The following is a 12610-nucleotide window of genomic DNA, read 5'->3' on the forward strand; positions in this document are numbered from 1 at the left end:
ATGACTGATTTGGGGACTGGAGGAACCCAGCCCCACTGAACTGAGTCCTGCGAGATAGCTCCACTGGGGGGGTGAGGGCTTGCAGAAGGGAGAGATACAGCTCTGTATAGAAACACAAGTAACACAGGCAGCACGTTGATAGAATTACCAAGACCTTAGTCCTAATAAATGAGCACACCCCAAAGTAGCGGGCAAATCTGGTAACAACTGTCATCTTCACATCCTACACAGGTCTGACTAGCTGAGTCTTCATCTGCTCAGCCTTAAATTCTGTGCAAACCTTGTGTCACAATTCATCATAAAGGTAAACAAGCTGTGCTACACATGCAATTGCTTTCATTCTGTTCCAAGTCATAAAGTGGCTACACAAGCCTAGGATCTCACTATATTACCTGTGCTAACAACAAATTTTATATTATAGCTCTTCCTTGACAGTTTTTCCTCGACTCTAGGCTTAAAAGAAAAACCAACAAAACCTGCTGTGCCTGATATTTGAATGGGCTACTCAGCTGCTACGAGTCTGACAACAAGGTATCGGGTAACGTGGGACCCCTTGCAACACATGCGAGGAAATTTGGTCATCACACCAAACAACAAAGCTAACCTATTTAATGACTTCTTTGCCTCCATTTTCCTGAGCAGGGACCAGATCAGCCCCCCCACCAGGGCCCCCTCAGACCCCAGGGGAGGTGCACCTAGGCCATGGGACAGGGAGGATGTAGTCAGGGAACTTCTGGAGGGACTGGATGTATTTAAATCAGCTGGTCTGGACAATCTCCACCCCAGAGTGCTGAGGGGATTAGCTGAGGTCATTGTGGGACCCCTAGCATGGCTTTATGAGCACTCGTGGTGCTCTGGAACCAACTTCCAAGCAAAGTGGGGCTTGCTCCTACCCTGGGGTTTTTAAGATAAGGCTAGACAATCACCTTGCTGGGGTTGCTTGACCCCAGTACTCTTTCCTGCCACAACAGGGGGTTGGACTTGATGATCTGCTCAGGTCCCTTCCGACCCTACTAACTATGAAACAGACCACAAAAAACACAGCTGATTCTTATACATGACATGCATACAACAGGCTCAGCGGCACACTACAGTCTCCAAGCACTCCCAGACAGTGGCTGTGTGGAGGACAAAAAAAATCATGGACTAAATATAGACACCGGATTTATGGCACGTTATAACCTGCCTGCCAGCCGGTAACCCCAGGTAACCCTCTACAAGTTACCAGCTCCATTCAATCACCAGGTCACCGTCCCCCTCCCCTGGCACGGCCCCACCCTCCTGCCCCTTCCAGGGGAGCACGACACAACAGTGGACTCTCCCTGTGCCTGAAGAAGGCCGTATGTGCCAAAAGCTGGCAAGGAACAGTTTTTCCAGCCATCCAGTTGGTCTCATAAAAGATACCGCACCTGCTCAAAGCCCCGGTTCTGCCCGCGTCCTTAGACCCACACGGTCACAGCCAGCCCCGGTGCAGCGCTCCCCCCACACCCCGAGAGCCGGCCCTTCCCCGCGCAGGGAACTGCGCCATGAGCGCAGCGTCTGCGGGGCGCCGCCCGCCCGCCCGCTTCCTCCTTGGGGCCCAGGGCAGCGTCTCGGGCCAGAGCTAGAAGCGGAGCCGGGCGGGCAGAGGCAGAGCCCGGAAGGCCCCAGCGGCACCAGACCCCGGGATCGGGCCCGAGGAGACGGCGTTAGATGTGGCCCCGAGCGGGGGAGGGGGGGAAGCCGGCCCAGCCGTGCTCACCAGCAGACTCCGCAGCATCTTGGCCCCTTGCAACATCCCGCCCGCTCTGCAGCAAGGACAACGGAAGCGGAAGAGCCGCTTTACAGGAAGACGCGTCCTACTACAGAGAGGAAGGGGGGGTGGCCCCGCCCCCCCCGCGCCGAGCCTGGGGGTGGGCCGGTGACACCGGAGGCGCTGGGGGCTGCCGGCTTCCGCTCTCCCTCGCAGCCCCCCGCAGGGCCCTGCTTGAGAAGCGCTGCCACCGCCTGCGAGCCCGCGCTCTCCTGAACTTGGCCTCAGTTCACTGCGGACGAGGATCCGGCAGCCATCGCAGTGCTGCTGGCTCCCTCGGATTTGCTGAGGAGGCCGACTCTTAAGGTCTGGCTCCTTCCTGAGGCATCTGAAACCTGCCGAGGCAACGTACTTGGGTGTCATTGCCTATCCAAAGCCGCCCTTGCGTTAGAAGGGTGTCCACAGCTTCACTTGTGGAGCCGCCAGAGGGCCACCAGCACCACTCCGAATAAGAGCTCGTTCCTCCTTTGGGATTGGTGTCGGAGTGTTTTATGGAGAAATGAAAGAAATGTTTGAGAGAAAGCAGCGCAGTGCTAGTCAAATGATAGGCAGCCAAAGCCCCTGCCACTGAAGCCCCATATCTGTGGGTTGGATCCAACATTCCCAGGTCAGATCCAGCCCATGGACTGTAGGTTGCTTTAGATCCTCTAAATTTCCTCTTCACCGCTGCAAAAACTAAGGGCTTCTCCCTTTCTGCTGATTCTGGGCATGTCTAAGCCTTACAGCACAAATGAAGCCTGCAACTCCAGCTCGCTTTTCCATGTTATACCTTTCCAGTGCTGGGGGGCGTAAGTGCTTGGAGCTGGATGGATTTAAGGACCCCTGTACACGGAAAGCAGATCCCGCAAGGCTATGCACCACGCTGCAGACACTGACACCGCTTCTGGCCCAGAGATCATGTGCAGAGCAGATTGAGTGCTTCACCACCTGGTACAATTTGTCTTGCCATGGAGATACGCCCTAAAGATTTAAGAAGCCACATCGAAAATGTTTACAAATGTATTTTGGAGATGAGTATAGCATAGCTGTATCCAAGCTGCCTTTAATCCCTGTGAGGAGCAGGGTAAATCAACTCACCTGAAAGTCCACATTGCTACAGCTAGACTGTACAGTATTTTGGATCTGGGTATAGCACTGCTGTATAGCACAGCTTAGGGGCCTTTATCCTTTTTGGGTCAGTGTACCTCTGGCCACCGGATGTGGGGACGGGGAGGGGTGCGTACAGCCACCAGGGATATACTGCTCTGTGTCTGGCTGCACAGGGTACACTGGCCCAAAAAGTTTGAAAAGCCCTGAGCTATGCTATACAGCAGTGGCAGTACAGGATCATGTATGGTGATGCTCCATCTTCATCTGCCCACACATACCCCCTAGGGCCTTCTTGAGTACCCTTGGGGGTACACATACCCCCAGTTGACAATCTCTGGCATAGCTGTATCCAAGCTATCTTTAATCCCTATGAGGGAGGAGCAAGATAAATCAACTTGTGAAGTCCACATTGCTACAGCCAGATTGTTGTCAGCATCCACCAGGGTAGATGTAACCTTTGAATCAGGGGTAGGAAACCTTTTTTACCTGCAGACTGGAATGACCCATGGGGGATCACAGGCTGGGGCTGGGCAGGTGCCACCTGCACTTGTCTCCATGGTAGCAGCTGCAGCCAAAGCCCCTGCCACTGAAGCCCCACATCTGTGGGTTGGATCCAACATTCCCAGGTCAGATCCAGCCCATGGACTGTAGGTTGCTTTAGATCCTCTAAATTTCCTCTTCACCGCTGCAAGAACTAAGGGCTTCTCCCTTTCTGCTGATTCTGGGCATGTCTAAGCCTTACAGCACAAACGAGCTAGGCACCTGTCTATGCTTATTATGCCTGTGCCGCATCAGGATTCATGAACTATCTACTCCCATTCCTGTCTGGCCTGCACAGCCAGTAGCTCTTCTGAGAATGCAGGGGCGGACTCAATCTTCCAATAAAATACCAAGCCGAAAGGTGGTGGAAGCTCTTATCCAATACAATAACTAAGAACACTCACCTATGATTCGGAGATCCTGGTTCAACTTCCTCCTCCCAGATGAATGCTCTAGTCATCAGGCTATATGTTATTTTGGGAATAAGATTACATCTTTCTCATTGAACATTTTCTCCTTCACCGGGAATAATTAAATATTCAATGGAACCAAGGATCTGGCTCCAAACTTACAAGTGCATATTGCTTAGAGCAGTGGTTCTCAACCTTTTTGTACCAGGACGAATTTGTAAACATTGATGGCCAGTCCCAACCCAGTGCCCCTCACTCCCAACCTGCTGCCCCCTGCCCCCAGCCCCCTATAGTGTGGGGTAGGGGGTGCATGTTTGGGGCTGGGGGGAACCGAACAGATCCTTGCAGGCTGGAACGCTGACTGTCTGCAAGGGAAAAGCCATGGTTTCTAACATTTTTCTCCTTCAAAGGAAAACCCATTTTTAAAGTTTGTTTACGACCCTTTCATATATTCTTATATATTCATATATTCTTGCGTCCCACATATCGAGAAACACTGACTTAGAGAATGTGGCTTCACTTTAATCTCATTATCATAGACCCCAGTGCACAAGACTGGTACAAATCCCTTAACTTCCTTTTCAGATGTACAACACTTTCTACTACTACTATTATTTTCATAGATTTCATAGCCATTTGGGCTGGAAGGGACCTCGAAGATCATCAAGTCCAGCCCTCTGCCTCAGGGGCAGGAAGTTCACTAGGGTCAAAGGACCCCAGCAAGATAAGCATCCAGGCATTTCTTGAATAAGTCCAGAGTACCTGCCTGCACCACATCTGGACAGAGTCTATTCTAGGTCTTGGGGGCTCGGACAGTTAAGATATTTTTTCTTATGTCCCTCTTAAAACAGTCTTGTAGGAGGTTATGACTGTTGGTCCTTGTTTTTCCTTGGGACGCTCTGGTGAATAGATGTTCTCTCAGATCCTGATGTACACCCCTTGTGTACTTATAGGCAGCCACCAGGTCCCTCCTGAGCCTGTGCTTTTCCAGACTGAAGAGTCCCATGGCTCTCAGCCTCTCTTCTTAAGGCCTATTCTCTTGCCCTCTGATCATGTGTGGGTCTCCTCTGGACTCTTGAGCTTCTCGACGTCCTTGAATTGCAGAGCCCAGAATTGGATGCAGTACTCCAGGGCCAAGGCCAAGGACAGCGGGAGGATGACATCCTGAGGTTTACTTGAGAAGCATCTATATGTGCAAGCCAGGGTTTTGTTTGCTTTACCAGCTGCGACATTGCATTGGTGGTTTATGTTCACCTTGTAGTCAATCATGAACCCCAAGTATTTCAGCAATGGTACTAGCAAGCATAGCACTGCCGAGCCTATAAGTAGGCTGCAGGTTCCACAGTGATATTAGGTAGAATGTTAATTCTTCTCAACCCAAAGTTGGGCATGCAAGACGATATCAGAACTCATCCTGCTGACCCTTGACAACAGCATGCACCAGGGCTAAAAACTTGGATCCTAAGGCACAGGAAGAGACAGAACATGGCAAGGAAGAAGGTGGCCACTCCCCTGCTGCCACCATTTTTGGATCTGTAGGGCATCCTGCAGGCCAAGTGCAATAGATCCACCACATTTGGCCTGCGGGCCAGAGGTTGAGCAGCCTTGGTGTATACCTTTTCTGCAACCACAAAGAGTGCAACACATACAGCCCTTTCTTGTGAATCCAAGAGGTACTATATTTTTTCTTTAAATGAGTTTGCCGTGATTCACCTTGGGATGTATTTTGTTGTCCTCTTGGTTAATACTGCCTGCTTTTGCAGCCCCTGAGCCATTTAGGACTGAATGTCATTAGAATCATAGAATTAATGAGTCGGAAGGGACCTAGACAGATCATCTAGTCTGACACCCTGCCATGGGCAAGAAGGAGCACTAGGGGTGGGAGGGTCATAAGACCCCAGCCAGGTGCCTATCCAGTCTCCTCTTGAAGATTTCCAGGGAAGGTGAGAGCACCACCTCTCTGGGAAGCCTATTCCAGGCTCTGGCCACACACCTCAAAGCATCTGCCATAATGTGGCTAGATGCACATGTACATCACTAGGGAAGTGTCCACCTAATTTCTGTGAGCAACAGAATGCATTACATGTTAACATGATAACTGCACAATTCTCAGCAGAGCATGGTTGCTATTACAGAAGGACATCACCACATTTAGCACCTTTGTTAGCAATGTAGGGAGTCGTTCAGTCCATCACCAAGTTCAGTCTCATGTTACAAGCAAGCAATTCCTTTCAAAACAGGGTGGAAAGGTTTAATGGCACAACAGGACCTGACCCCCGATCTCAACAATTGCACCTCCTGCCATGCAACATGCAATTGTTGGGTTTGGGGATCAGCTCCTAGTTGGACAACCTGCAGCAAGAAGCCCTGGGCATGGGTTCATAAAGTGTCAGCTGGGGGAGTCAACAGACTCTTCCCTACACCTGGAAGCTACAAACCCACAGGTTTCCACACTGTGACCCCAGGATCAACAAGCCTCTGCATCTCCAGCAGGAGCTATGGAGCAAGGCACTTTAGTATGCCAGGTAACAGGGAGTTGGCATTTTGAAGTGCCTTGAAAGGGTAAGGCAAGAAAGGTTGCAGGACACAGAAGTTGCCTTGTTCCTTCAGGGGGAGCCCTTCAGCTTCCCCTTGCAACCAACTCCCTTGACAGCCCATTTTTGGCATCAATGCACATTAATAGTACCTTGAATGTTAATGTATGCTGGGGCCACAAATAGAACTGTTGCAGGACAAAAGCCAAAAATAAAAATAGCCGTGGACATTTAGTCATTTTCCTTTGGAGACTGCCCCTCTCAGAGCCCAGGTGTGTGCAAAAGGCTAGGGGATGGAGCAACAAAGTTTAGACCTCTGATAGCTTATTTTCTTTTTCACTATAAAACTGGCATATTTGTCACATGGAGCATAGATCCCCTGGCTTTGACTAAAAACTGGGGCTACTACAAAAAAGACTGCAGATCTTCTATTTGATCTTCATCCATTCTGAATTAATACAGAAGCTCAAGGAGCTCAAGGGGTTTCTAAGGAGACTTGTGGGCATCCTGAAAGAGAAAAAATAAAGGCTAATGACAGGGGCCCAGCTTTTCTAAAGCATCTACACAAACATATTGAAGAGCATCCCACATGCAGGAAAGGGCAGAATTCAAATCTAACAGCTGTACACCTCAGGTCTTCATAACTTAAATGGATACCAAAGCATACTTTGAACAGTATTCCACCACACTATGTAGGGGGACACACACAAAGGGCAGAAGAGGGATGTGTGTTTGTGCAATCCTATCCCTGTAAAAGATATGAAGTTCCCAAGCAGCTTGTGCACGTGTAGGTTTATGTCAGTGAATCTCAACACAGGAATGGGAGCACAAAATCTACTCCTTAAACTGGACATGAGTTTATGCAGCCTCACTAATAGCAGGTGTAGTCTGAATGCCTCTTACAGTACAGCCGAGCTCCCAGTCCTGAGCTCTTCCCATTTATTTAAAAAAAAAAAAAAAAAATTGTTATAAACTTTCCTCTCATCTCCCGTTACTTTTCTTGCAAGATTCTCATGTCCTTTCACATTTTCTTCATATTTTTGTGGCCATGTGGAAGTTCACTCATAAAAAAGTGCATTAATGTATACACACAATTACTCAGGGGTCATAAAAGCTTCTCTTATCTCATTACTCATACTGCACTTGTGAGCCTTTTTCTTTAAAATGTTTCCAAAATGCTGACTGTCTTTAGTTAGAACCTTGAAGACATGAGCTTCAGATTATTCCCACACACTATTAACTTGCAAAAATAACCATTTTCTGTTATAGGTGGCCAGAAGAGATATCCACATTGAAAATTCATGGACAGATACTTTCTCTTGCATACATAATAAAATATTTATACTTACAAATTCTAATCAAAGATACACAGTTATGTCTACACAGAGAAAGCCTATTGTATATAGCTAAACCAAATTTCTCTTCTGAGGAAAACAATGGAATACAGGGGTGGGAAACACAGCAAAGATAAAAGCAGATCTCAAGCCAGGCAAAATAATTTTTTCTCTTCTGATGAACGGTTGCATGTAGCTCAAGGGCAAGCATTCCTACTCACTTTAAAATATACTGATCATGACAACAAAGATATATTCAGTTTACTTTTATTAAGCTGACAATTACTAATCTAACACAAAGTTTAAAATTAAAGTACTTGAATAACCAGTTATTGTGAAGTGCCCTTATTAGTTCAATAAATTACGACTTTGCAACTATTTTATAGATTAGAGCCAATTTCACTTAATGCCTTGTGTACAGATTCTCTATGAACAAATAGTCAAAGCTGAATGTTCCGATTTTCGCGATTCCAGTGACACTCATGCAACTTCAACATCCAAATTATAAACTGTTCCCTGGAAATCAAAATACCATGTGCAGAACTGCCACATACTATGGTACAGTCAGCCAATAACTACATAATGTTATTTATGTGAAGTTGTATGTTAGAAGTGAACAAAGTTACTAAAAATCATTGGCTCAACTGTTGCCCATTTCACATTAGCCTGTGACTCCCATCAACTTTAAACACTACACAAAAAAGGCTCAGTAAAAGTGGTCAAAGAACCGATACGTTAATACAGTATGATTTAGAAGTTGACTACAGGTTAAGTTATCAGAATATGAACAGCTTTGTCATGAGCATTTAATTTTGAAAATTAAAATGAACTGAACTGCATTCAAACTGCATACTGCTTATCAAAATACAACACAATTTTATCCACATGAAAGTAAGCTTAAGTTAAATGACAAAATAATAAAGTCTGCAGCATTTATTCAATACTGAATATTCAAATATTTTATCAATCCAGTTGCATATACAGTAAACCTCCACCATATACATTACAATGTACGTACATCATCTAAAAGTCACCAGATTGTAATAATAGGTTACAGTTTATAACTTACTTTGAATTCAATTAACAACTAAATGTTTTTGATGTTATGATCTGGGAGAATAACCCATACTTTTGACCTGTAACTGCAATGTTTAAATTACTTTTATAGTAGGCTCCATGTTAAAAGGATTCACATCATCAAGAACTAAGACTTACTTTTGTATCTGAGTACAACTTCACGAACGAATTTATGACTTGGTTTCTACCATATGAGGGAGCTGTACTTCATTCATCACAAAGACTGCTCTGAACATCTAAGCTTTGGTTTTCATTAGAACAGACTAAGGAAGCTCCTGCACTGGCAAAAGTTATCTAACTTACTTGCTTGCTAGTAAAATGTTTTAGTTGTCTGATTAATGCCTTTTAAGCTGCTTATGAGGAACAAGCAGGAAGGACAAACTGCTTCTAGGTAGGACTTGAACCAAAGTAAATCATTAAAAAGTAAAGCCGGTTTCTATCCATACAAGTCATTCCAAGTTGAAACCAGACTTGGACATTCACTCCTACAGTCAATGGGTTAGATCCCTCAAATTTTAAGGGAATGCTAGTTCAATGCATTAGGCACATTTGCTTTACATATTTGTAAGTAATGTTACAGATTTAGACAGCATTTTATGAAGACCTTACAAGTAACAGACTTGGGCTTTACACAAATTTTTTTTACAATGTGTTTAATATATTAAACATCTCAGCAAGAAACATAAAAGCCCATGCAGACACCACAGTAAACTGAGGAAATACTAGAGACCTGTTTCATTCTTTTGACAGCACTGACATCCTGAATCCTGAAAGATTAAGATTTAGATTCTATCCTAACAGTCTTCCTCCACACAGCATACTGCATCATATGATATATTTCATAGCACAGAAACAAGCAGCAGTTCCATTGAGGGGCTATATGCATCATATGGTCTCGCCATAAAGAGGCAAACATTAGAAAAATGTTTCAGCAATTAGCATAGACACAATCAATAAAGCTAATAATATACCCGTCATTTTCAAAAAATCAATCCACAGAGAGGATCAAAGGCTTTAGAGAAGAGTTACACACCCATTTTCAGAAGTGACGTAACCGGCAATTTAACTTTCAGAAACTAGGTCCACTCTGGACTGGCCTTGATGCACATGCAGCACATTTGTTTTCAGAATGTAAGATTAATTGGGAATGTCTGCACTAGTATTTCGATTTCCATACTTGTGATGAATGATTAGCAGCACAACTCCTAAAAAGAAGCATATGGACCCAACTGTGATGTAAGCAATCCCCAGAAATGGATTTTTGCCTCCCATCCATGAGATGGTGCTCAGGATCATCCTTTTTCGTCCATCGAAACTGTGTACAGGATAATCTGAAGAACATTTAGGAAAATAGGATACGCATGATAAAGCCAGCAATTTTAATTAAAATCTGGCTGACTTCAGATCGTTTCAATCAGTAATTTAACACAAATGTCCTCCTCTAAATACTGACACAGTTCAGTATTTATAACTACATGGATACATGGCCAGATTTAAAAAACTGCTTTTAGAAACTTATAAATATATATTTAATTCTGTGGTCATTTTCTGAAGCTAAATTTAAATCGTGGGGTAGAAGGGATCTCAAAAATGTCATCTAGTCCAAGCCCCTGCACAGATTCAGGATCTGATATTTCTGAACCATCTCACATGGATGCCCATCTAGCCCTTCCTTGAAACCCTGCAGGGAAGGAGATTCCATGCAACTTCCCTGGTCAGTTTATCCTACTTAGAAAGACTTTCCTAAGCTTTACGGTTTTTTTGCTACAGCTTTAAACCCCTTGCTTTATACCCTGCCTTTTATGATTATGGAGAGCAATGTTTCTCCTATTTTTATGGCAGTTTTACCACTACTTGTAAATGTCAATCACAGTATCCCCTTTATTCTCTTTTCTCTAAAAGAAAAATATCTAGCTCAAGTGTTCCTCGTAACAGTCTGCTTTATTCTTATCATCGGTATCACTAACCTCTCAGCCCTAACCAGTTTCCTCTTAGAATTCAATGCCTCATGCTGGGTACAGTACAAAGCCTCACTAGTACTAAAGTGTGGAACTATTACCTCCTGTATCTTGCATACATTGTTTCTGTTATTGCAGCCCAGAAGCATATTTACTTTTTATGCAAGTGACTTGCATTGGAAAATTTAGAACAGTTAAGTCATCCTAAAGTTCTAAATATAAGTTTAGCATATTCTAAATCAGTGAGTCTCGGCCAGAATTTATGGCACCTGGGAGTACCATGAGATCCTTTCAAGGGTGCTAAGGGGTGCCACACAATGTTAGCACTGTTAGGTATGAAAACATGATTCACAAGATAAACTTAGAGCTCTCAAATAGCATTCTGACCAGCTGTGTTTTTTCTTAAGATTTTTGCAACAGAAAAAATGCTCTATTTTTTAATAATAAAAAGTGAATGAAAACTAAGCTGACATTTTGAGGGGTGCCTTGTGTCTAAAAAAAGGTTGAGAACCACTGCTCTAAATTCTAGTTTAGTATATATAACATTTACAATTATATTTTCTTCAAATAACCTCACCTGCTGCTCTGGGTAAATCCTTCCTCTCTAAGCACTTTTACTGGTTTCCATTGCAAATCAGTTTGTCTTGGAACATGGTCTTAAAAATGTCATAGCTAGCTCTCTGTGCTGCAATTCACACAATATGAGGATTTAGACTCAGAATCAAGGCTCCTACCCTACCTCTTCTGCACTCCCCCCTGCCGCCTCTCCCCCCATGACTTTCTTGATGCTTTTACTACACAAAGGGTGCACCTACAGGAGACATTTACTGTGAAGCTGCCTAATTAGCTTCCAACTAGTAAAATCTCAGCAGCTAGTCATGAGATGCTATTAGCCGGCAGTAAATTAACTCTACCTTAGGTTAGTACTTGTAAACACAAGTGCTATCTTACCATGAAGGTCTTCAGTGCACAGCAGTGCATGTGTAGACACTGACAGGGCTGGCTGGGGCATTAGGATGCTTTAGTGCATGGGATGCTTAAAGCAGCCCCAGGCCTCTGGATCCTCTGCCAGCTGGGACTGTTCTGACCTAGCTCAGCATGCTGGAATCCTGGTTAGACATGTAAATACAGCACCTGGGAGCAATAAACTCTGGCGTAATATGCACCAGAGTTTATTGTGTCACTTAATTTTGTGTGTAGATGCACTCACAAGCAACCCAATTTACTCCCCTGTTAGGGCATATCCTCACTGCAGTGTTCCCAATAGTGATTGAAACCAAGTGAGAGTACCCAGGTTAGCATAATCATACCGCAACCCACAGTGAAATGTCTCCATTTTTAGGGGATGACCTAATCAGTGACCTAGTGGTCGATGGGAAGCTGGATGACAGTGACCATGAACTGATCACCTTCACCATCCACCGTAAAGCTGGCAAGTCAGTCAGCAACACGGAAGTCCTTGACATCAGGAAAGCCAAGTCTAACAAGCTCAGGAGGCTTGTCAGTGAGGCCCTAAGGGACCACGACCTCAGGGGGAGGGGAGTCCAGGAAGAGTGGCTGCTCCTCAAGGGAGCGATCCTCAATGCACAAGCTAATTCTATTCCATCTCGGAAGAAAGGCAGCAAGAGGGCACAGCAGCCCCCCTGGCTCTCCAGGGATCTAGCAGACCTCCTGCAGCTAAAAAGTAAGGCCTACAAAGGATGGGATTCACCTCCAAGGAGGAATATTCTGCACTGGTCCAGTCTTGCAGGGAGCAAATCAAAAAAGCCAAGGCTGCAACTGAATTCCAACTAGCTTCAAGCATCAAGGACAATAAAAAGTCCTTTTTCAGATATGTGGGGAGCCGGAGGAAAAGCAAGGGCAACACTGGACCCCT

At 45.1% G+C, this 12610-nt stretch overlaps 2 protein-coding genes across 2 annotated transcripts in view; both read right to left on the minus strand.

Moving 5' to 3' along the window:
- Positions 1-1849, minus strand: part of LOC109311802 (cytochrome c oxidase subunit 7A2, mitochondrial) — a 7804-nt gene extending 5955 nt beyond the window's left edge. The window contains exon 1 of the mRNA XM_019537648.1: positions 1742-1849. Within this exon, the coding sequence (XP_019393193.1) occupies positions 1742-1777 (36 nt within the window). The 5' untranslated portion in view covers positions 1778-1849. The remainder of the gene's footprint in view (positions 1-1741) is intronic.
- A 6101-nt stretch (positions 1850-7950) lies between these two features.
- The window catches only part of TMEM30A (transmembrane protein 30A), a 27830-nt gene continuing 23170 nt past the window's right edge, over positions 7951-12610 (minus strand). The window contains exon 7 of the mRNA XM_019537649.1: positions 7951-10107. Within this exon, the coding sequence (XP_019393194.1) occupies positions 9914-10107 (194 nt within the window). The 3' untranslated portion in view covers positions 7951-9913. The remainder of the gene's footprint in view (positions 10108-12610) is intronic.

This window comes from Crocodylus porosus, unplaced genomic scaffold (assembly GCF_001723895.1).
Source record: "Crocodylus porosus isolate Cpor-Errol unplaced genomic scaffold, CroPor_comp1, whole genome shotgun sequence".
NCBI classification, from domain to species: Eukaryota; Metazoa; Chordata; order Crocodylia; family Crocodylidae; genus Crocodylus; species Crocodylus porosus.